Source organism: Dendrobates tinctorius, unplaced genomic scaffold (assembly GCF_039654945.1).
Source record: "Dendrobates tinctorius isolate UK_male_01 unplaced genomic scaffold, ASM3965494v1 ptg000180l, whole genome shotgun sequence".
Taxonomy (NCBI): domain Eukaryota; kingdom Metazoa; phylum Chordata; class Amphibia; order Anura; family Dendrobatidae; genus Dendrobates; species Dendrobates tinctorius.
Window position 1 is genome coordinate 169,521 of NW_027361847.1, and position 25,976 is coordinate 195,496.

Genomic DNA, 25,976 nt, shown 5'->3' on the forward strand with positions numbered 1-25,976 from the left:
AGGCCGCTCAGAGGGGAATCGTTCGGCCAGCAGCTCCAGCTGTATAGAGCACTGGCTTATGAAACCCCTACAAGAAGCACTATCACCCGAGAACTTCTCGGGCAGCGGGAGGCGGGACAAAGTCGGGGCAGGGATGGCTGTGGTCACACGGGAGACAGCCTCTGTGGCTGCCTGGACAGCAACCGCAGTAACATCCGCAACTGAGGCTGAACACTCGAGAGCCGCCAACCTGCCCTGCAGCTGCCGGATGTACTGCAGCAATCGCTGTTCATCCGTCATTACTAGCCAGACCCGGGCGCTAGGATAATGTTTGGGCTGGCGGAACGCACCAAATTATAAAATAATAGTGGGTGCGTTCGCAGCCCGGGGTCCACCGTGCAGAGGTGGTACACTGCTGCTAAGTAATGGCGGAAGGATTAAGCGGTGTGAAACCAGTCACACGTGGGTTACGTCACCCAATGTGAACAGGGGCGAACTCTGTTAATGCAAAGAGCTGCATAACCGCTGAACGTAGATGCCGGAGCCTGTTAAGCTCACAGAGCCCGGCCAAAAGAGCGCACAGTGTACGGCCACAGAACTCTACCCCAAGGACACGGGGTAAGAGTCCTTCTAGGCCCACTGAACGTGCGGCGTCACTGCTGCGAACGCCGCTATGGAGCACGTGCACTGAGGCGTGCCGAGTCCCTGGTGAGGACTGATGCCTGACTCAACCTCTGTCCTACCTACGCCTAAGCCTGGGCACTAGCAGGCTAGGCTGCACAACACATGCATACCAAGGGTAGGGGTTTCTTAATGAGTCATTCACCAGAAACATTCATGCGTGCATACATCACTCACTCCACATAGTCTGTAAATACAGTCTTATCCTAGCGCATGGCCGAGCGGCCATGCAAACCTTTTATAGCCGCGAGCATCTGGGACCTTCCTGGCTTCTCGGATGGGCCAATCCGAACAGGAGCAGGACCTGAGCACGTGACCTTCGATCTCCAATGGGAGATCACTCCATGGGCATGCTCAGTGGCCCGATATGGGGACTTATTCCCTGGAGAATCTCGCCTCCTGAGCAGCATGTATTGTCACAGCTGCGCCAGAGGTGGCAGCAGCAAGCAAACCCATGGAGCTGGTCTGCGCAGAGCGCCTGCACTGACGAGTTTGCTGAGCAAGCTCCTCTGTGGCTGGAGAGGAATGGGAGACCGCTGGAAGTAAGGCTCGGGATTCTCGCTGTGCAGCGACAGAAATCCAACGCCTAACATCGGGTAGGTCTTTCTAGCATGGCAGCTTTAACTGAATGAATTTTGGGAGGGTATACCTTATTCCTTTGGGTTTGTTACCTCACGAAAGGGGCGGTTTGGTGAGATTCAACCCCCCTACTCTCTAAGTTGCAATTTATCTAAAAACTTATAATAACCATATCTTAACGAGGGAAGCTCGTATAAACACACATATGGTATCATTGGTTGTAGTTTATCGAACCCAATAAGACAACATCAAACATGCCGTAATTAAGACACTCCATATCTCAGTTTCTGGAGGGGTTAGAGCCATGAAAATTAGAGGTTAGAAAGCTGGTTTCGTGCCCTTCACAGAAATGTAATTATTATATCTCTGGCACGAGCGAAGTGCATGCTGAAGCTTCTTTTAATATTTCCTATACCTGTATTCAAGCCACATGTTTGAGAACAAAAGACATCCTTTCACTTAGCTGTGCAGGGAGGGGGAGGAAAAAGCTACGAGAGATAATATCTGGTGTCCTGTTACCAGCAGGCAGAGAGCTGTAAGTGAATAAGGAGGGGGGATGCTGCAGCTACGTAACAAGGAAATTTTCTCACCAGAGTGAAATGGGAGATTCCAGAATGTTCCAGAAACATCATACTTTACTTAACATTACAGTAACAGGAGAAATTGGACCCCAAAAGTTGTTTTGCAATTTGTCCTGAGTAGGCTGATACTCCATATGTGGGGGTAAACCACTGTTTGGGCGCATGGCAGAGCTTGGAAGGGAAGGAGCACCATTTGACTTTTCAATGTAGAATTGGCTGAAATTGAGATCAGACGCCATGTTGCGTTTGGAGAGCACCTAATGTGCGCAAATAGTGGAAACCCCCCAATTCTAACTCCAACCCTAACCCCAACACACCCCTAACCCTAATCTCAGCCCTAACCCTAATGGTAAAAAGGAAATAAATACATTTTTTGAATTTTATTATTTTTCCCTAACTAAGGGGGTGATATCGGGGGGTTTGATTTACTATTTATGGCGGTTTTTATGTTTGGCGGCTGTCGCACGCTAAAAGACACTTTTTATTGTAAAAATAGTTTTTGCATCACCACATTTTGAGAGCTATAATTTTTCCATATTTGACCCACCGAGTCATGTGAGGTCTTATTTTTTGCGGGACGAGTTGACATTTTTATTGGTACCATTTTTGGGCATGTGACATTTTTTGATCATTTTTTATTCCGATTTTTGGGAAGCAGAATGAACAAAAACCAGCATTTCAAGAATTTCTTTTGGGGGGGTGCGTTTACACCGTTCCGCGTGCGGTAAAATTGATAAAGCCGTTTTTATTCTTCGGGTCAGTACGATTACAGCGATACCTCATTTATGTATTTTTTTTATGTTTTGGCGCTTTTATGCAATGAAAACAATTCTATATAAAAAAATAATTATTTTTGCATCGCTTTATTCTGCGAGCTATAACTTTTTTTGCTGATGACGCTGTGTGGCGGCTCGTTTTTTGCGGGACAAGAAGATGTTTTCAGCGGTACCATGGTTATTTATATCCATCTTTTTGATCGCGTGTTATTGCACTTTTTGTTCGGCGTTATGATAATAAAGCATTACTTTTTGCTTTGTTTTTTTATTTTTATTTTTTAAGTGGTTCGCTAAAGGGGTTAACTAGTAGGACAGTTTTATAAGGCGGGTCGTTACAGACGTGGCGATACCTAATATGTGTACTTTTATTGTTGTATTTTTTTATTTCCAAAAATTAATTTATTAGGGAATATTTTTTTTTAAATTTATTTAGCGATTTTTTATAAATTATTATAACACTTTTTTTTTTTTTAACTTTATTACATTGTGCCAGGGGGGACATCACTGTCATGTGACAGATCGCTGGTGCTTTGCAGGCATGAGGAAGCTGGCTCCCTGCAGGCCCCCGAAGGTCCCCGCCGCCATTTTGGATCCGGGAACTTGCAGGGAAGGAGGCCCCAGAGCCCCCTCCCTGCCGATGCTTCCCTTAACCTCCAGTACACTGCGATCGTGTTTGATCGCAGTGTGCCAGGGGTTAACGTGTCAGGGGCGGTCCGTGACCGCCCCTGACACATAGTGCTGGGTGTCAGCTGTGAAAATCAGCAGCTGACACCCGGTCGCGATCAGCAGCACTCACTCTGTGAGCGCCGCTGATCGCTATGTCGCAGGGGCGTAACTACCGGGGTGGCAGCCGAAGCGGTTGCTTTGGGGCCCGGCCCGGCTCCGATCGGCGCTACCCGGTAGTGCAATTTAATTACCCCAATCACCGGTTCGCGGCCCAGCACTGGGCCGTTGCAGTGCTCTTGCCGGTCCGCGGTCACAAGGGGAGCCAGCGGCTGTGTAGCAGCTGATACTCACCCTGCATAGCGGTCCCTGTTGGCGCGGCAGCTTCATCCAGATTCCAGCGCTGAGCTGTCAAGTGTACAGCTCATTTAAGGCCATATTCATTCACCTTAATGAGCGGTAGCACGTGACAGCTCCACACAGGAAGAAGCTGAAGCGCCGCGAGATGCAGGGAGGGAAGTTCAGCGACGTGAGGGTAAGTATGATGGGGGAGGATGAGCGGAGCCATATATACAAGGGAGGGAGAGTGGGAGCGGAGCCATATATACAAGGGAGGCCGGGAGAGTGGCAGCAGAGCCATATATACATGGGAGGGAGAGTGGGAGCGGAGCCATGTATACAAGGGAGGGAGAATGGAAGCAGAGCCATATATACTGTACATGGGAGGGAGAGTGGGAGCAGAGCCATATATACAGGGGAGGGAGAGTGGGAGCGGAGCCGTATATACAAGGGAGAGAGAGTGGGAGCGGAGCCGTATATACATGGGAGGGAGAGTGGGAGCAGAGCCATATATACAAGGGAGGGAGAGTGGGATCGGAGCCATGTATACAAGGGAGGGAGAATGGAAGCAGAACCATATATACATGGGAGGGAGAGTGGGAGCAGAACCATATATACAGGGGAGGGAGAGTGGGAGCGGAGCCATGTATACAAGGGAGGGAGAATGGAAGCAGAACCATATATACATGGGAGGGAGAGTGGGAGCGGAGCCATATATACAAGGGAGGGAGAGTGGGATCGGAGCCATGTATACAAGGGAGGGAGAATGGAAGCAGAGCCATATATACAAGGGAGGGAGATTGGGAGTGGAGCCATATATACAAGGGAGGCCGGGAGAGTGGAAGCAGAGCCATATATACAAGGAAGGGAGAGTAGGAGCGGAGCCATATACAGTTGTGGCCAAAAGTATTGACACCCCTGCAATTCTGTCAGATAATACTCAGTTTCTTCCTGAAAATGATTGCAAACACAAATTCTTTGGTATTGTCTTCCTTTTACATAGTTACATAGTTATTAAGGTTGAAGGGAGACTTTAAGTCCATCTAGTTCAACCCATATCCTATCCTAACTTGCCCTAACATGTTGATCCAGAGGAAGGCAAAAAAAACCCATGTGGCAACAAGTAAGCTTCACATTGGGGAAAAAAATTCCTTCCTGACTCCACATACGGCAATCAGACTTGCTCCCTGGATCAACGCAATATTAAATGAAAAAACACAAAAAGAATTGTCCTAAAGCCAAATTGGATATAATTCCACACCAAACATAAAAAAGAGGGTGGACAAAAGTATTGGCACTGTTGGAAAAATCATGTGATGCTTCTCTAATTTGTGCAATGAACAGCACCTGTAACTTACCTGTGGCACCTAACAGGTGTTGGCAATCACTAAATCACACTTGCAGCCAGTTGACATGGATTAAAGTTGACTCAACCTCTGTCCTGTGTCCTTGTGTGTACCACATTGAGCATGGAGAAAAGAAAGAAGAGCAAAGAACTGTCTGAGGACTTGAGAAACCAAATTGTGAGGAAGCATGAGCAATCTCAAGGCTACAAGTCCATCTCCAAAGACCTGAATGTTCCTGTGTCTACCGTGCACAGTGTCATCAAGAAGTTTAAAGCCCATGGCACTGTGGCTAACCTCCCTAGATGTGGACGGAAAAGAAAAATTGACAAGAGATTTCAACGCAAGATTGTGTGGATGTTGGATAAACAACCTCGACTAACATCCAAACAAGTTCAAGCTGCCCTGCAGTCCGAGGGTACAACAGTGTCAACCCGTACTATCCGTCGGCGTCTGAATGAAAAGGGACTGTACGGTAGGAGACCCAGGAAGACCCCACTTCTTACCCCGAGACATAAAAAAGCCAGGCTGGAGTTTGCCAAAACTTACCTGAAAAAGCATAAAACATTTTGGAAGAATGTTCTCTGGTCAGATGAGACAAAAGTAGAGCTTTTTGGGCAAAGGCATCAACATAGAGTTTACAGGAGAAAAAAAGAGGCATTCAAAGAAAAGAACACGGTCCCTACAGTCAAACATGGCGGAGGTTCCCTGATGTTTTGGGGTTGCTTTGCTGCCTCTGGCACTGGACTGCTTGACCGTGTGCCTGGCATTATGAAGTCTGAAGACTACCAACAAATTTTGCAGCATAATGTAGGGCCCAGTGTGAGAAAGCTGGGTCTCCCTCAAAGGTCATGGGTCTTCCAGCAGGACAATGACCCAAAACACACTTCAAAAAGCACTAGAAAATGGTTTGAGAGAAAGCACTGGAGGCTTCTAAGGTGGCCAGCAATGAGTCCAGACCTGAATCCCATAGAACACCTGTGGAGAGATCTAAAAATGGCAGTTTGGAGAAGGCACCCTTCAAATATCAGGGACCTGGAGCAGTTTGCCAAAGAAGAATGGTCTAAAATTCCAGCAGAGCATTGTAAGAAACTCATTGATGGTTACCGGAAGCGGTTGGTCGCAGTTATTTTGGCTAAAGTTTGTGCAACCAAGTATTAGGCTGAGGGTGCCAATACTTTTGTCTGGCCCATTTTTGGAGTTTTGTGTGAAATGATCAATGTTTTGCTTTTTGCTTCATTCTCTTTTGTGTTTTATCATTTAAGACAAATGAAATGAAGATAATAATACCAAAGAATTTGTGTTTGCAATCATTTTCAGGAAGAAACTGAGTATTATCTGACAGAATTGCAGGGGTGTCAATACTTTTAGCCACAACTGTATGTACATCAAATATTAAGCCTCAATTTATAAATACGGAAAAGCCTTCAACCTTTCATAGATCTATGAGATGATCTGTGGCAATCCTTGGGTCCACTTTATCGGGTCCCTTATAATTATCCTGTATTGTATCTAATACCATTAATAAGTTTGAGTGTAGAATATTAGATATCATGCTAGCATTCATGTGATGCCACTTAAAGGAGGAGGGTGATACCCCTATGTTGCAATATCGTTGGGGAATATAGATTTCTGTACATTGTCCTTTGTCCTATTTTTAATTTCTGCCCCCAAAAAGATAATTATAATAAAACTGTGGAGGCCTTTTTCGGACAAGAGCTGGGATGATGATATAAAAAATGTGTCTTTAAAGAGATGTACAAGAATTTTTATGAAGAATAAGTGCATAATCTATATTCTGCTGATATGGCATGTCTGGGGTTAATCGCACCGGAATAATATGTGGTTTTTCCTATGGATTTCTATCATTGGCATATACACTCCCACCATGGCAGCGGACTCTGGGGCAATAGACATGATTTGGTGATAATGCTCTATGTCTATATTTGTGGCCATTGTGCCCGGATGGTATCCATAAATAACTTATTTCTATGGAATCTGATAGGGTCAGTGAGGGACAGCCGACGCGGAGCGGGGGCACCAATAAAAATCAGGGTGACAAAGCTCAGCTGGTAGCGGTAGGGACTGGAACAGGTAGGGAATCAGGCAGAACATTTCCCTCCTCCTCCTCTTTCCATACAATAATGCTGGTTCTGTGGTTCCGGGCTGTAGCCTCTCTATTAACTATTGGTGGCATGTGAGGATTGTGATCTATTTTTTGAACTATGATTGACCAAATATTTATCTTTGTTGGATTGGTCCCTTTGTCCTCATCCTGATAGTATCAGACAGGGTGAGTAGGGACAGCCACCGTGGAGCGGGAGCGCCCCCCTCCGCGGACAGGCAGGGACCAGTATAGCGCCTATTAGGGACACGTAGGCCATTGTCCCCCTGTCCTGTCTTGTTCTCCAATACGTCCATTTGTTTGGAGTCTTTTTTTGGTCAGCACCAAGTAGCTTGGTTTGTGTTTTTTTTGTGGTTTTTAATAATAAAGTATAGACATTTTAAAATTAGTTTTTGTTTATGAGCCGGTATATACAACTAATTTTCTTTGAAATCTATTTTTGATGAGTCTCCATGGTATTTACTTATTTCAGGGCACTATTGATATTGATGTGATATATGGTATATTTTTTTTTTACCTCCCCAAAAGTCTTTTTTGCCTTCGTGCACCACTTCTTCTGTTATTCTATAATGCTGTATATCTGCCCTGGTCCGACGTGAAAGAGAAGAAAAACAAGTTTTATTATACTCATCCGGGGGCGGTCCAGTCCGATGGATGTCGCAGGTCTGGGTCCTTCATCTGCCATAATAATAATAATAATCTTTATTTATATAGCGCCAACATATTCCGCAGCGCTTTACAGTCCAACAGTTTCAAAACACAAGTCATAAGTAACAACGTTAACAATACAATAATTAAAGCAAAATAAGACGAAATAAGCCGCCCCTGCTCGTGAGAGCGTACAATCTACAATGAGGTGGGGGAGATACAAAGTACAGGTGTGTATTTACAATTGTGTATCTTTTTGCAATGACGTCACCAGTCAGACGGGAAGGGGTCAATGGCGCAGACGTCACCAGTCAGACGGGAAGGGGTCAATGGCGCAGACGTCACCGATCAGACAGGAAGGGATCAATGGCGCAGACATCACCGGTCAGACGGGAAGGGGTCAATGGCGCAGACGTCACCGGACAGACGGGAGGGGGTCAATGGCACAGACGTCACCGGTCAGACGGGAAGGGGGGGTCAATGGCGCAGACGTCACCGGTCAGACGGGAAGGGGTCAATGGCGCAGACGTCACCAGTCAGATGGGAAGGGGGGGTCAATGGCGCAGACGTCACCGGTCAGACGGGAAGGGGTCAATGGCGCAGACGTCACCGGACAGACGGGAGGGGGTCAATGGCGCAGAGGTCACCGTTCAGACGGGAAGGGGGGTCAATGGCGCAGACGGGAAGGGGTCAATGGCGTAGACGTCACCCGACAGATGGGAGGGGGTCAATGGCGCAGACGTCACCGGTCAGACGGGAAGGGGTCAATGGCGTAGACGTCACCCGACAGAGGGGAGGGGATCAATGGCGCAGACGTCACCGGTCAGTCGGGAAGGGGTCAATGGCGCAGACTTCACCGGTCAGACGGGAAGGGGTCAATGGCGCAGACGTCACCGGACAGATGGGAGGGGTTCAATGGCGCAGACGTCACCGGTCAGACGGGAAGGGGTTAATGGCGTAGACATCACCCGACAGATGGGAGGGGGTCAATGGCGCAGACGTCACCGGTCAGACGGGAAGGGGTTAATGGCGCAGACGTCACCGGTCAGATGGGAAGGTTCTTTACTCTCTTCTATATTTTATGTATTTGGGTAAAATTCGTTTTTCCTGATTTATAAATCTCATATCATTATCATTATTATAATAACAGAGCGCAACCGACAGTCACTGTAACAGAGCGCAACCCACAGTCACGGTAACAGAGCGCAACCGCCAGTCACGGTAACAGAGCGCAACCGACAGTCACTGTAACAGAGCACAACCGACAGTCACTGTAACAGAGCACAACCCACAGTCACGGTAACAGAGCGCAACCCACAGTCACGGTAACAGAGCGCAACCGACAGTCACGGTAACAGAGCACAACCGACAGTCACTGTAACAGAGCACAACCGACAGTCACGGTAACAGAGCGCAACCCACAGTCACGGTAACAGAGCGCAACCGACAGTCACTGTAACAGAGCACAACCGACAGTCACTGTAACAGAGCACAACCGACAGTCACGGTAACAGAGCGCAACCCACAGTCACTGTAACAGAGCACAACCCACAGTCACTGTAACAGAGCACAACCCACAGTCACTGTAACAGAGCACAACCGACAGTCACTGTAACAGAGCACAACCCACAGTCACTGTAACAGAGCACAACCGACAGTCACTGTAACAGAGCACAACCCACAGTCACTGTAACAGAGCACAACCCACAGTCACTGTAACAGAGCGCAACCCACAGTCACGGTAACAGAGCGCAACCGACAGTCACTGTAACAGAGCACAACCGACAGTCACTGTAACAGAGCACAACCCACAGTCACTGTAACAGAGCGCAACCCACAGTCACGGTAACAGAGCGCAACCCACAGTCACTGTAACAGAGCGCAACCCACAGTCACGGTAACAGAGCGCAACCGACAGTCACTGTAACAGAGCACAACCCACAGTCACTGTAACAGAGCACAACCCACAGTCACTGTAACAGAGCACAACCCACAGTCACTGTAACAGAGCGCAACCCACAGTCACGGTAACAGAGCGCAACCGACAGTCACTGTAACAGAGCACAACCGACAGTCACTGTAACAGAGCACAACCCACAGTCACTGTAACAGAGCGCAACCCACAGTCACGGTAACAGAGCGCAACCCACAGTCACTGTAACAGAGCACAACCGACAGTCACTGTAACAGAGCACAACCGACAGTCACGGTAACAGAGCGCAACCCACAGTCACTGTAACAGAGCGCAACCCACAGTCACGGTAACAGAGCGCAACCGACAGTCACTGTAACAGAGCACAACCGACAGTCACTGTAACAGAGCACAACCCACAGTCACTGTAACAGAGCACAACCGACAGTCACTGTAACAGAGCACAACCGACAGTCACGGTAACAGAGCGCAACCCACAGTCACGGTAACAGAGCGCAACCCACAGTCACGGTAACAGAGCGCAACCCACAGTCACGGTAACAGAGCGCAACCCACAGTCACTGTAACAGAGCACAACCGACAGTCACTGTAACAGAGCACAACCGACAGTCACTGTAACAGAGCACAACCGACAGTCACGGTAACAGAGCGCAACCCACAGTCACGGTAACAGAGCGCAACCCACAGTCACGGTAACAGAGCGCAACCCACAGTCACTGTAACAGCGCAACCCACAGTCACGGTAACAGAGCGCAACCGACAGTCACTGTAACAGAGCACAACCCACAGTCACTGTAACAGAGCACAACCCACAGTCACTGTAACAGAGCACAACCGACAGTCACTGTAACAGAGCACAACCGACAGTCACTGTAACAGAGCGCAACCCACAGTCACTGTAACAGAGCGCAACCCACAGTCACGGTAACAGAGCGCAACCCACAGTCACTGTAACAGAGCACAACCGACAGTCACTGTAACAGAGCACAACCGACAGTCACGGTAACAGAGCGCAACCCACAGTCACGGTAACAGAGCGCAACCCACAGTCACCATAACAGAGCGCAACCGACAGTCATCATTATATAGAGCACAGAAGTGACATAAACTATTACAGGAATGTCCGGGGTCACCAGAGAACATTTCTGGTGTAATTTTTGCCACTTTTGTGATGTAGATTCTGGTGATTCTGTCGGCTTCGCTCCGTCACTGGCCGAGACTTGTGCACAAACAGGAAAATTTGAATTCTATCAAAACTGACCAATCAGAGCTCTGTGTAATGTTTTATATTGCGAATAGCGGTAATAAAAAAAAAAACTTTATTAATTAATACAAAAACCATGCACAAAGTGTCTGCTGCTCGCTCTCTCTAACCCTTTGTTAGGCTTCTTTCAGCCGTCAGTGTGTCAGGTACGTGTGGTGACAGTTTTTACATGTCCCGGAGACACTGACACACGTCATCCCATTCAAGTGAATGGTTCTGTGCACTGTGGTGTAGTGACCACTGTGTCCGCTAGGGGGCGCTGTGTGGGTGTCCTAGGACAGTGGTCCCCAACCTTTTTTGCACCAGGGACCGGCTTGAACCAAGACCATTCTTCCATGGCCCGGCAGGGCGGGGATGGAGGTGTGACAGGGGCGGGGCTTTGGTCATAAGGGGGCGGGGCTATGGACGCGGTTGTAGTTTAGCAGTGCATACTTATCATTTAATTATAACATTTTTAATATGACTCAACTCACCATAGGTTTTGAATGAGTGGGAGCACCTGGCTTGTTTCTCTGTTTCAGTGGGAGCACCGGGCTACTTCTACTGATGACCGTCACTGCTAATGATGACTGGAACCTACAAGGAAATGGAGCATTGAGCACTTAAGAAAAATTGTACTGGAGTACTGTACATGCTGATTATTTTCTAATCATCAGAAAATGTATGTGTGGTCCCCCCCGTCCTGTGTGGCTCCCCCTGTTGTATGCATGGCTCCCCTGTCCCATCCTGTATACATGGCTCCGCTCCCACTCTCCCTCCCTTGTATATATGGCTCCGCTCCCACTCTCCTTCCCTTGTATATATGGCTCCGCTACCACTCTCCCGGCCTCCCTTGTATATATGGCTCCGCTCCCACCCTCCCTCCCCTGTATATATGGCTCCGCTCCCACTCTCCCGGCCTCCCTTGTATATATGGCTCCGCTCCCACTCTCCCTCCCTTGTATATATGGCTCTGCTGCCACTCTCCCGGCCTCCCTTGTATATATGGATCCGCTCCCACCCTCCCGGCCTCCCCTGTATATATGGCTCCGCTCCCAGTCTCCCGGCCTCCCCTGTATATATGGCTCCGCTCCCACTCTCCCGGCCTCCCTTGTATATATGGCTCCGCTCCCACTCTCCCTCCCTTGTATATATGGCTCTGCTGCCACTCTCCCGGCCTCCCTTGTATATATGGCTCCGCTCCCACTCTCCCGGCCTCCCCTGTATATATGGCTCCGCTCCCAGTCTCCCGGCCTCCCCTGTATATATGGCTCCGCTCCCAGTCTCCCGGCCTCCCCTGTATATATGGCTCCGCTCCCAGTCTCCCGGCCTCCCCTGTATATATGGCTCCGCTCCCACTCTCCCGGCCTCCCCTGTATATATGGCTCCGCTCCCAGTCTCCCGGCCTCCCCTGTATACATGGCTCCGCTCCCACTCTCCCGGCCTACCTTGTATACATGGCTCCGCTCCCACTCTCCCTCCCTTGTATATATGGCTCCGCTCCCACTCTCCCGGCCTCCCTTGTATATATGGATCCGCTCCCACCCTCCCTCCCCTGTATATATGGCTCCGCTCCCAGTCTCCCGGCCTCCCCTGTATATATGGCTCCGCTTCCAGTTTCCCGGCCTCCCCTGTATATATGGCTCCGTTCCCAGTCTCCCGGCCTCCCCTGTATATATGGCTCCGCTCCCAGTCTCCCAGCCTCCCCTGTATATATGGCTCCGCTCCCAGCCTCCCCTGTATATATGGCTCCGCTCCCAGTCTCCCTTGTATATATGGCTCCGCTCCCAGTCTCCCGGCCTCCCTTGTATATATGGCTCCACTCCAAGTCTCCCGGCCTCCCCTGTATATATGGCTCCGCTCCCAGTCTCCCGGCGTCCACTGTATATATGGCTCCGCTCCCAGTCTCCCGGCCTCCCCTGTATATATGGTTCCGCTCCCAGTCTCCCAGCCTCCCTTGTATATATGGCTCCGCTCCTAGTCTCCCAGCCTCCCTTGTATATATGGCTCCGCTCCCACTCTCCCTCCCTTGTATATATGGCTCCACTCGGCTCCCCCATCCTCCCCCATCATACTTACCCTCACATCACTGACCTTCCTTCCCGTCGCTGAACTTCCCTCCCTGCATCTCGCGGCGCTTCAGCTCCTGTGCGGAGCGGTCACGTGCTACCGCTCATTAAGGTCCATGAATATGGACGCTGTTAAGATTGAGTCACCGTAGGAGGCAGACACAAAAGTAGCAGCTACGTCCAGAAAACCAGAGAAGTTGGCAACTATCAGACTGCAGACCCCTGAACCTAACAACACAACTAGCAGTAGCCGTGGGGGGTTCCTACGATGCCCTAGACCCCTCGATCACAGCCGGAGAGATAAATAGCCTAAAGACAGAAAAGGAAATCTAAACTGCCCCAGAGCAGACCCCAAAGTAAAAGGCAGCCCCCAACATATAATGACGGTGAAGCAAGATGAAAAAACACTCACACAGATAGAAAGATAGGCTGAGCAAACAATGGGGCCCAAGCTATCTAAACAGAACAGGAAAGGAAGGTTGCTGTCTGCAATCTGCCAAAACCCTATCAAAGACATAAGCCAACAAGCTGATATTGAAAAAGACCCTGAAGCAGCTAGGCTTCAAAAACTAAATCAGCACTCAGGTATTTTCAGAAGACAGAGCTAAAGGAATTCAGCACACCCCAGCAGGGAATGGCAGAAATCCAGAAAAACAAAGCAAAACAAAGTCAAAGCACAAATGCAAAAGGCCGAGCAGAAAACTTAGCTTTAGAAGAGCAGGAATTCAGACTGGTCTCCAAGGATCCCACAGAGAAATCACCCGCAGGGCAGAAGGGCGTCGGCAGCCTTATATCCAGTCAGTAACTCCACTCAGCCAGTCATCATCAGGCTCAGGTGTTTGATAATCAGGCTCACTACCTTTCTTTACCAGAAGAGGGAGTTCCTCGGGCCCCAGTAGTGAAGGGGAAAATGAACTCACAACAGGACGCCACGCCTATGGGAGAGGAGTGGGGTCCATATTCATGACCTTAAATGAGCGGTACACTTGACCGCTCAGTGCTGGATGAAGCCGCCGCGGGATGCAGGGTGAGTATCAGCTGCTGCACCGCCGCTGGCTCCCCTTCTGTCTGCGGACCGGCAAGGGCACTGCAACGGCCCGGTGCTGGGCCGCGGACCGGTGGTTGGGGACCCCTGTCCTAGGAGAGAGGATGAATTGCAGAATCCTGAATGACCGTTATGTATCTCAAGGTGGGTGGCCTTGAGATGGAGACTTATGTGTGTGTTGATCAGAAGTGATAATGCTGAGGTGATGTTTCAACGTGTCCAGGAGAAGTCTCCAGGTAGCTGGGGAGACGGGTGGCCCAGTTACCTACAAACCCACCCAGGGGGTGTGGTTAAGAACGCTATTGTAAAGTGTGTATGAGTGGTTGAAGGACCTGTGATGAGGTCATAGCCGTGTGACCCTATGGGCGTGGCTACGGACCATATAAGGTAGCCAGGGTAGGTCACATGGAGGGTATATAGGGACCTGGTTGGTCCGTTTTGGAAGGTCCCATCTGAGAGAGACGGGGTTGCCTTCTGACAGCAAGTGAACGATGTGTTGAATGGCAGCACGTGCCTGGTAATTCCCTGGAGGGAATGGACGTCTGCAGCGTGGTGAAGGAGACATGAGTGAACCCTGACGGGTGAGATAACTGAGGGTGAAGAGCCTGTGTATGCATAACCTGTGTGACCACAGGGATTACAGAGCTGAACTCTGTCATGGACGCTATGCTGAATCTATGAAGTTTATGTTACTGCTGTGGGTTTATGATGCCTAATAAACCGCATGGACTATGATTGTTTTATGGAAAACCCGTGCCGGATCTGGTTTTGTGGCTGCTAAGCGATTATCCCCTACTTGAATGACAGCGCTACCTTACAATTGGTGGAGAATGCTATGGGCAATGTTGTAGCCTTGTTGCTAGGAGCAACGGAAGAGGACTGCAAAATTTGGTTGCTAAGGGCAACAGTTTCCAAAAACGTATGTTGCAGTGCTGGCAACGCTGAGCCAGGAGGGCTGACGGTCTGGAAACCCGTGTGATATCCTGACTGGAGTCAGTGGAAAAGACTTATAGGACACCTCTGCGGTAGAGGGGTCCGAGAACCTGCGCGGCCAGCAGGTGACGGCCGTAAAAGCCATGTTGTACTGACCGGGGTCAGTGAGAAAGAGACTGGTGATTGCTATAGGGTGCGTCTGTGGAGAAGAAGTATCTGAGGACCTGTGTGGCCGACACAGGTAACGGACAGGTGTTCATGTTGCACTGACCGGGGTCAGTGAGAGACTGTGTACCTGGAGGGTTCAGTGAGCAAGGTCCTGGAGGGTCAGTGTTGGGAGGTTCTGGGAGAAGAAATGGATCCCTGGAGCATGTGGTATGACCTTGGACCTGGTGAGGCGTAAGTGTTGGGCAGTCTCAAGAGGAGACGGATGTCCTGAATAGCACCCGCCAAGCCCCTGGACCTGGTGAGGCCGGTGTGTTGGGAGACTCTGGGAGGAGGGTCGGCTCCCTGAATAGCACCCGGTGCACCCTGTGTGTTGGACGGTCTCAGGCGGAGACGGAACGTCCTGAATAGCACACAGACAGGACACGTGAGTTTTGTGTGGTGTGTTTTTTTTTCTTTTCTCAACTTAGCCTGCGGTGGCTCAGTGGTAGGCAAGAAGGTGACAAGCGGCTTGCTGTAACTCGGCGGGGTTACGAAGGTGACAAGCGGCTTCCTGTAACTCGGCGGGGTTACGAAGGTCACACCAGCAGCTGTGTGTGAGCAGCAGATGGAGGTGTCGGAGATCGGTGACAGCAGGAGCTGTGGTTGTGCCAGCAAGGACGTGTGGTATTGTAAAAGAGACATAAACTGTGTTGCGTGAACTGTGGTCTAAGGAGACTTGTAGAGAGGACATGGGGAAATCCCGAAAGGGGGCGGTGACCCAAACCAGGGTGGTAACCCAAAAGGAGGTGGAGTCCCAGATGGGGGCCCAAATCGGGGTGGTAGCCCAAAAGGGGGTGGAGTCCCAGAGGGGGGCGGTGACCCAAATCGGGGTGGTCCAGAAAGGGGCCGGTGTGTCAAGAGGAACAGCAATGTTCGTGTATGTTGTTTTCTGAATGTGGAATATTCTTTCCAGATAATGACGGGCCAGAGGTGTGTACCGTAATGCTGCACCGAGAAGGAGTCTTGGGTCGGCTGGACTCAAAGTGTTAGGTGGCTCTGACAGGATCTCCTCTCACTTTCTGTCTGACCGAGAGAATTGTCCATGTTCGCTGTAAACATGGGGTCACGGTGAACTATACGGTAGACAGAGTGATGTTTGAGGGGCCCATAGGTGGTGAGTGCCAAGGGGGCGGGATACCACGGGACTTAGTCTATGCCTTGGAGAGGGGCCGGGACTTTGTCATGTTTGATGACATATGGCAGGAGGTTGGAGACGTTTCTTCTGTTGGGCTAACAGATATTGAGACGTGACTATTCCTGATGTGGACAGGTCAGAGGTAGATGTGACCGGGCAAAGGGGTATGTCTGCCCAACGAACGGATCTGACATTTCGTGACAGGACTGATGGTGACCTAATTGATAAGACGGCTGAAGTATTCACACGGTTAATGGGTAACTGGAAGGATTACTCGACAGGCGGTGGTGACTCAGACTCAGGGGTGACTGTGGCTCTGAGAAAGAGAGCACAGAATAGAAGGGCTAGAAAAGGAAGTCTCTGAGCTCAGAGGTCACCTGTCAACGTGGCAAAATGTGAACAAGATGCTTAGGGAAGAGATGGAAGAACATGTCAAACGAGAGAGTCCTGAGACAACTGGCCGAGAACAGGGTCAAGGAGTTTGAGAAAGAAGTCTTGGAGCTCAAAGAAACTGTAAGAGATTTTCTGCGGGAGCAAAGAGCTGAAGAAGACAGTCACCCGGTCGGGTCAACTGTAGTGAGGGAAGTGTCTGTGGTAAAGCCAGAGCCTCCTGGCCAGGAAGAGAACAAGACCACGACCTTCAAATCTGTGATCGAGGTACCCGAAGACATGCAAGAAGCCTGTGCTGAGGAAGGTGTCCATGAGGCTTTTAAAGAGGCGTTCAAGGCGTGTAAGGTGCACTGGGCACCTGAGACTCGGCAGTTGGTGATAATATCAGCCAGGGAAGAAACAGCAAACCGGGTAGCTGTCCTGAAAGAGATGCATTTGCAATGTCTCCACGCCAAACAGCTGGTTAGGCGGAGTAATATGAAAGCTGCTCAACGCCTAGAGTTAGCAAGGGAGGCTATGGATCGGCTGGGTTTGCGGAAAGATGTGATTCCGGTACCCAAAGGTCTGATTGGGAAAATGATTGGAAGACTCGGGAAGGTAATGCAAGACCTTGTGAATATCTCCAGTGTGGTGAGGGTGAGGATCCCTCCTGATGATGAAGACCAGGTATCCAGTAAAGAGGCCATGGTGCCCATCATGGTGGCTGGCTCCGTGGAAAGCCTGAGAGACTTTCGGATGCTCTTGGAGTATCGAGTGGGGTACCGGCAAGAGATTGAGCAATTGAGGCTGGACCGTCGGCGAATCAATAAAGAGGTATGGAACACCAGGTGGCGGCCGCCTTCGACCCAACATGTAAGGACCCGAAGGGTTCCTCCAAGAAGTGACATGGCAAATGGCCGAAGAATGTCAGCAAGTGGTAGTTCGTCTGGCAGGACGAAGCTCAGAGATCGTAGTTCCTGTGAAACACTGAATGAGTCACACTCAGGCCAGACAATAGGCTTAACTAAGACTTATGACCGTACCAACCGGGGGAGCTGGTCGGGGAACGGAACAGACAAAGAGAGCCATGTGATGACTAAACAGTGTCTGATGATGCAGACAGACCATGATTGGAGGGTCAAAGACAACGACCGGTATTATGACCGCTGGGGGCGGGGGAGGCCTAACGTAGAGATGAGGCCGTATGACGGACGGAGACGGATCTCTCGACCTGTGGGGCAAGGTGTAATGAGTGCCCGGTCTTGAGATCCTGGTGTAATGTGTGTTCAACCCCACAAGTTTGAATTAAGGGGGGAGGTATGTGGTGTAGCGACTACTGTGTCCACTAGGGGGCGCTGTGTGGATGTCCTAGGAGAGAGGATGAATGGCAGAATCCTGAATGACCGTTATGTATCTCAAGGTGAGTGGCCTTGAGATGGAGACTTATGTGTGCGTTGATCAGCGGTGATACTGCTGAGGTGCTGTTTCAGTGTGTCAGGGAGAAGTCTCCAGGTAGCTGGGGAGACGGGCGGACCCAGTTACCTACAAACCCACCCAGGGGGTGTGTTTAAAAACGCTATTGTAAAGTGTATGAGTGGTTGAAGGACCTGTGATGAGGTCATAGCCATGTGACCCGGTGGGCCTGGCTACAGACCATATAAAGTTGCCAGGGTAGGTCACATGGAGGGTATTCAGGAACCTGGTTGGTCTGTTTTGGAAGGTCCTGTCAGAGAGAGACGGGGCTGCCTTCTGACAGCAAGTGAACGCTGTGTTGAATGGCAGAACGTAACTGGTAATTCCCTGGAGGGAATGGACGTCTGCAGCGTGGTGAAGGAACCATGAGTGAACCCTGACGGGTGAGATAACTGAGGGTGAAGAGCCTGTGTATGCATAACCTGTGTGACCACAGGGATTGCAGAGCTGAACTCTGTCATGGACGCTATGCTGAATCTATGAAGTTTATGTTACTGCTGTGGGTTTATGATGCCTAATAAACCGCATGGACTATGATTGTTTTATGGAAAACCCGTGCCGGATCTGGTTTTGTGGCTGCTAAGCGAGTATCCCCTACTTGAATAACAGCGCTACCTTACAGCACGTCAGCGTGTTTCCATGGACTGTGTGTCCAAGGGCAAAATACGCTGACCATGGCCATTTCTTAACTGCAATGGCTCTCATCATTCTCCTCTGCTCTCCTGGCAGTAACGGCGAGCAGGGAAGAATGATGAGATTTATATTCAACTGATAACGGTGAGAGCAGGCAGCGGCTGGTGGGACTACTCCCATCAGTCTCCTCCTGCTGTGGCTGATAACAGTGAGAGCAGGCGGCAGCTGGTGGGACAACTACTCCCATCAGTCTCCTCCTGCTGTGGCTGATAACAGTGAGAGCAGGCGGTGGCTGGTGGGACAACTACTCCCATCAGTCTACATCTGTTGTGGTTGATAATAGTGAGAGCAGTCAGCGGCTGGTGGGACAACTACTTACATCAGTCTACACCTGCTGTGGCTGATAACAGTGAGAACAGGTGGCAGCTGATGGGACAACTACTCCCATCAGTCCACATCTGATGTGGCTGATAACAGTGAGAGCAGGCAGCAGCTGGTGGGACAACTACTCCCATCAGTCCACTTCTGCTGTGGCTGATAACAGTGAGAGCAGGCAGCGGCTGGTGGGACAACTACTCCCATCAGTCTACAGTCTACACCCACTGTGGCTGATAACAGTGAGAGCAGGCAGCGGCTGGTGGGACAACTACACCCATCAGTCTACACCTACTGTGGCTGATAACAGTGAGAGCAGGCAGCGGCTGGTGGGACAACTACTCCCATCAGTCTACACCTGCTGTGGCTGATAACAGTGAGAGCAGGTGGCGGCTGGTGGGACAACTACTCCCATCAGTCTCCTCCTACTGTGGCTGATAACAGTGAGAGCAGGTGGCGGCTGGTGGGACAACTACTCCCATCAGTCTCCTCCTGCTGTGGCTGATAACAGTGAGAGCAGGCAGCGGCTGGTGGGACAACTACTCCCATCAGTCTACACCTGCTGTGGCTGATAAGTGAGACAGGCAGCGGCTGGTGGGACAACTACTCACATCAGTCTACACCTACTGTGGCTGATAACAGTGAGAGCAGGCAGCGGCTGGTGGGACAACTACTCCCATCAGTCTCCTCCTGCTGTGGCTGATAACAGTGAGAGCAGGCAGCGGCTGGTGGGACAACTACTCCCATCAGTCTCCTCCTGCTGAGGCTGATAACAGTGAGAGCAGGTGGCGGCTGGTGGGACAACTACTCCCATGAGTCTACACCTGCTGTGGCTGATAACAGTGAGAGCAGACAGCAGCTGGTGGGACAACTACTCCAATCAGTCTACACCTACTGTGGCTGATAACAGTGAGAGAAGGTGGCGGCTGGTGGGACAACTACTCCCATGAGTCTACACCTGCTGTGGCTGATAACAGTGAGAGCAGACAGCGGCTGGTGGGACAACTACTCCCATCAGTCTACACCTGCTGTGGCTGATAACAGTGAGAGCAGGTGGCAGCTGATGGGACAACTACTCCCATCAGTCTCCTCCTGCTGTGGCTGATAACAGTGAGAGCAGGCAGCGGCTGGTGGGACGACTACTCCCATCAGTCTACACCTACTGTGGCTGATAACAGAGCAGGCGGCAGCTGGTGTGCGAGGGCAGTCACAACTCTGGAGGGAAGTGAATAGGAGTCTCCTGCGCTGCTGCTTCCCATGCTGGATCTATTGAGAGGTCCAGAAGGAATCACATGAGAGTGGAAGAGGAACCCGTGGTTGGAACAAGTGCTGCCGAGTGAAGCAGAATTCCACTAGCTCTATTAAAAAGTTTTTTTATCACATACCATCGCTAATGGAATTCTGCTCCACGCCGCAGCTCTTGTTGCAACCACAGGTTCTTCCACTTTCATGTGCGTAGCCCTAAAGGGACTCTGCACAGAATGACTGTCCAAACCAAGCACAAGCGCTCAATGCAGCAGCCTTTGTGCAGCCAAACATTTTAGCGCACCTTCCCACCTACTTGTTTTGCCATCTATCTCCGACCTTCTCTGGTTCTATAAAAGCAGAGCTGTCAATCAAAATAGAGGGAGGGCGGAGATACAGAAAAAAAACAAGTCGACGGGAAGGAGCACTTAAACTAAATTTTCAGCCCCAATCCCGCACTGTCGGCACTCACGGTCCCGGGGTTGTGATGCGGGGTTGTGACACGTGATGCCCGGCGCCCAATCAGCACTGGCGTCTCTGACTCCGCCTTTGGACAAACTGAACATGAAGAGGGAGTCAGGGATCAGCTGCAGCCGGACTGCCTCTTCATGTTCAGTTTGTCTGAAGGCGGAGTCAGAGACGCCAGTGCTGATTGGGCGCCGGGCATCACGTGTCACAACCCCGCATCACAACCCCGGGACCGTGAGTGCCGACAGCGCGGGATTGGGGCTGAAAATTTAGTTTAAGTGCTCCTTCCCGTCGACTTGTTTTTTTTCTGTATCTCCGCCCTCCCTCTATTATAGGGGAACACGCAGGTGACGGCTCCATATGTGTGACCCCAGAAAATAACACGAAAAAGCGAGAAATTAATCTGTATGAGGAGCTCAGCACAGCCCGGTCCTGTCAGAGCTCAGCTGTGTGCGGGGGAGGAGGAGCCAACACCACAGCACCTCCCACCTACACTCCCGGAGCGTCACCACACCTCTCCTGAGCCCCGCCCCCTGGTCACATGACGGTGACGTCACCACAGGTCCTTCACCACTTCTCTCCTGAGCCCCGACCCCTGGTCACATGACGGTGACGTCACCACAGCTCCTTCACCACTTCTCTCCTGAGCCCCGACCCCTGGTCACATGACGGTGACGTCACCACAGGTCCTCCCGCGCTCAGTGCAGCCGCTCCGTCCCGGGTGTGCGCAGCTCGTGTTCTCTGGGGTCAGCCAGCAGCAGATTTCCGGTTCCCGCCATTCCGGTGAGATGACAGGAGGGTTTGTGGTGAATCTGTGAGAGGAGAGTGTGGGGGGAGATCAGAGCTGTTCCTGTGGAGGCTCCTGCTCCATGTGACTGCGGCTCCTCAGTGTTGGGGACGGGCAGCATTGTATGGGGGATGTGCAGCGTCTCCTCCTCACCTCACGGCCCCCGCTGGAGGTGGAGTTACCACGGTGACCGTCCCCCGCTGGAGGTGTAGTTACCACGGTGACCGTCCACCACTGGAGGTGTAGTTACCACGGAGACCGTCCTCCGCTGGAGGTGTAGTTACCACGGTGACCGTCCTCCGCTGGAGGTGTAGTTACCACGGTGACCGTCTTCCGCTGGAGGTGTAGTTACCACGGTGACCGTCTTCCGCTGGAGGTGTAGTTACCACGGTGACCGTCTTCCGCTGGAGATGTAGATACCACGGTGACCGTCTTCCGCTGGAGATGTAGATACCACGGTGACCGTCTTCCGCTGGAGATGTAGATACCACGGTGACCGTCTTCCGCTGGAGATGTAGTTACCACGGTGACCGTCCCCCCACTGGAGGTGTAGTTACCACGGTGACCTTCCCACGCTGGAGGTGTAGTTACCACGGTGACCGTCTTCTGCTGGAGGTGTAATTACCACGGTAACGTCCCCCACTGGAGGTGTAGTTACCATGGTGACCGTCCCCCGCTGGAGGTGTAGTTACCACGGTGACCGTCCCCCGCTGGAGGTGTAGTTACCACGGTGACCTTCCCACGCTGTAGGGGTAGTTACCACAGTGACCGTCCTCCGCTGGAGGTGTAGTTACTACGGTGACCGTCTTTCGCTGGAGGTGTAGTTACTACGGTGACCGTCCGCCGTTGGACGTGTAGTTACCATGGTGACCGTCTCCTGCTGGTGGTGTAGTTACCACGGTGACCGTCCTCCGCCTGCGAGGCTGATAATGAGCGGTCAGATCGGCGGAGGAGGCCGGGGTGGAGTTTTGTGGCTTTTCCTCCAGATTCTTCCTGATAAATGTTGATATTTGGGCAGAATTTAGTGATTGTCGTTCTCTCGCCCCCTGTGATTTTCATCTTCTCCTTCATCATGAAGCCGCCGGCAGGACGAGATCCCTTCAGCTGATCCAGTGCTCATCCCTCCTCCTCCTGAATGACCCCCGAGGATGGACGAGGACAGGGATGAGACCACCAGGAGATTATTCCACTGCGCCCTGGAGATCATCTCCCTGCTGAGCGGAGAGGTAACTCCTCTACATTTCTATCAGCTTTATTGTGTGATGTGACGAGTCCGACACCGGGAAGAGGAAATCCAGAATAGGAGAGAAGGATTCTCTACTGTGAGAGCAGGGATTCTGTGGAGCTCTCTGCCCGGAGGAGTTGTCATGGGGATTCCCTATAAGAGCTGTAGAGGGGCCGGGATGTCTGTCCGGAGTGTAATAATATTCCCGGTTATGGCCCCAGATTACTGGAGACGGTTATTGATCCCGGGATTTCTACTGATTGTCAGATCTGGAGTCGGGAAGAAATTCTTCTCCCTAAGTGTCTCTCTCCATCCACAGGATTACACAATAGTGAGGAAGACACCGGGGGACTGTGTGACTCCCATCATCCATCTCCAGGAGTCAGGAGGGCGGAGCCCGGGCCCCATCACAGAGCCTCCCCCGCACTCCCCGATACATGAGAGGAACAAGAAGATCCTGGAGCTCAGCAACAAGATGATCGAGCTGCTGAGCGGAGAGGTGACTGCTGGGACATTATACAGGACAGCACTGGAGGATTCTGGGTGATGAGCGGAGAGGTGACTGCTGGGACATTATACAGCACTGGAGGATTCTGGGTGATGAGCGGAGAGGTGACTGCTGGGATATTATACAGGAGGGCACTGGAGGATTCTGGGTGATGAGCGGAGAGGTGACTGCTGGGACATTATACAGGAGGGCACTGGAGGATTCTGGGTGATGAGCGGAGAGGTGACTGCTGGGACATTATACAGGTCGGCACTGGAGGATTCTGGGTGATGAGCGGAGAGGTGACTGCTGGGACATTATACAGGACGGCACTGGAGGATTCTGGGTGATGAGCGGAGAGGTGACAGCTGGGACATTATGCAGGACGGCACTGGAGGATTCTGGGTGATGAGCGGAGAGGTGACTGCTGGGACATTATACAGGACGGCACTAGAGGATTCTGGGTGATGAGCGGAGAGGTGACTGCTGGGACATTATACAGGACGCACTGGAGGATTCTGGGTGATGAGCGGAGAGGTGACTGCTGGGACATTATACAGGACGGCACTGGAGGATTCTGGGTGATGAGCGGAGAGGTGACTGCTGGGACATTATACAGGACGGCACTGGAGGATTCTGGGTGATGAGCGGAGAAGTGACTGCTGGGAAATTATACAGGACAGCACTGGAGGATCCTGGGTGATGAGCGGAGAGGTGACTGCTGGCATATTATACAGGACGGCACTGGGGGATTCTGGGTGATGAGCGGAGAGGTGACTGCTGGGACATTATACAGGACGGCACTGGAGGATTCTGGGTGATGAGCGGAGAGGTGACTGCTGGGACATTATACAGGACGGCACTGGAGGATTCTGGGTGATGAGCGGAGAGGTGACTGCTGGGACATTATACAGGACGGCACTGGAGGATTCTGGGTGATGAGAGGAGAGGTGACTGCTGGGACATTATACAGGACGGCACTGGAGGATTCTGGGTGATGAGCGGAGAGGTGACTGCTGGGACATTATACAGCACTGGAGGATTCTGGGTGATGAGCGGAGAGGTGACTGCTGGGACATTATACAGGACAGCACTGGAGGATTCTGGGTGGTGACGGTGTCGTTGTTGTCAGGTTCCTATAAGGTGTCAGGACGTCGCTGTCTATCTCTCCATGGAGGAGTGGGAGTATCTAGAAGGACACCAGGATCGGTACCAGGCCGTGATGATGGAGGAGCTCCGGCCTCTTACACCACGAGGTGAGCAGTGAGGCTCCTTGTTGTCTCCGGTGGATGTGATGACGTCTCTCCGGCGTCCTCCTATAATAGATGAGTTTTCTCCAGACTTGCTCTGGTTTTCTCTACATTTTCTCCGTCTGACAACAGCTTTCATTTCCCTGATTATTTTCTTCTGATCTGTGAGTCGCGGTTTCTCCGCTGTCGTCTCGTCTTCATCAGTCTTGAGTCTTCGTTCTCTTCTTTCAGAATCTTTCTCCTTCCTTAGAGCATCGGTCACATTTTGTCTGCAGATGTCTCGTCCTTCTCTCCGTTCTCTCCTGTGAGTTCTTTCGGTCTCTATGTCTGTCGTGGATTGTTACTCAGCAGAGTCGGGGTTAATTTACTGATGATTTTCCCCCTAATCCGCTGTTGCTCGTCCGTCCCTCCAGAATCGGTGCAGGCTCAATGTCGTCATCAGTCGTGGTCGGCGTCCGGCTCCTCCCTCTTGGCTGACACTTGTGTCACCTTCCTTGGACTCCTCCTTCATTCTCTCTCTTCTTCTTTGTGACAAATCACTTTCTCCGTTCTGTGCACAAAGTCCTGGATAAATATCGGCCCCGGACCGTCCCTCAGACCTCGGGACACGAGTCGCTGTCCTGACATAAGGATGGAACGTGGTGGAGCCGATCACCCGTCAGTCTGACATGGAGGCTTTCCAGCCTTTCTCCGGCCCCGTGTCTATTCACCACTCGCTTGTAGAAGCACAGAACTTTCTGTACTGGAGGAGAAGGTCACATCACCGTGCAGGGGACTAGGGCACCCAACCACATAAAGGGAACCTGTCATGTAAAATAACAATAACCTTTAGACATGGGGTTAACCTGCAGATTAATAATGTTTTGATCTTGCCCGGCTCCTCCCCAGCAGCGATCGGCTTCCAGCCATAGAGGTGCGGCTTCAGTAACTCCTCAGTATACTGTGATCAGCGGCTGAGTCCATGCCCCGACACTGACTGACAGTCGGCTTCAATACTGAGCGCTAATGCTGAGCCGGCTGTCAGTCAGTGCTGGGGGCGCGGTAACTGCTGCCGCTCTTTATACACTGAGCGGTCACTGTAGCGGCATTAGGTGAAACTGTATGACTGGAAGCTGAACACTGCCAGGTGGAATGAGGTAAATTTCCTCCCGGCAGCGGGACTCTCAGTGCTGACACCGGGCAGGTTCAAAATGCTATTAACTTGCAGATTAACCCCGTATCTACAGGCTATTACCATTATTATATGACAGGTTCCCTATAAATGGCACTGTCAGTCTGTCGGCAGCATTGAAGTGGTTAAACGTCAGCAGTCTGAGCTCACTCCACAGTCGCGCACCTGGCATTCTCCATGTATGAACACTAGACATCAGGAAGGAGTTAAAGAG

At 51.2% G+C, this 25,976-nt stretch overlaps 2 protein-coding genes across 2 annotated transcripts in view; both read left to right on the forward strand.

The window, feature by feature from the left end:
- The window catches only part of LOC141054910 (uncharacterized), a 108,346-nt gene that overhangs the window by 47,881 nt on the left and 34,489 nt on the right, over window positions 1-25,976 (forward strand). The window lies entirely within an intron of this gene.
- Window positions 21,492-25,976, forward strand: part of LOC141054905 (gastrula zinc finger protein XlCGF53.1-like) — a 37,440-nt gene continuing 32,955 nt past the window's right edge. Inside the window, exons 1-4 of the mRNA XM_073551804.1 lie at window positions 21,492-21,625; window positions 22,708-22,855; window positions 23,174-23,353; window positions 24,474-24,597. Coding sequence (XP_073407905.1) covers window positions 22,778-22,855; window positions 23,174-23,353; window positions 24,474-24,597 — 382 coding nt within the window. The 5' untranslated portion in view covers window positions 21,492-21,625; window positions 22,708-22,777. The remainder of the gene's footprint in view (window positions 21,626-22,707; window positions 22,856-23,173; window positions 23,354-24,473; window positions 24,598-25,976) is intronic.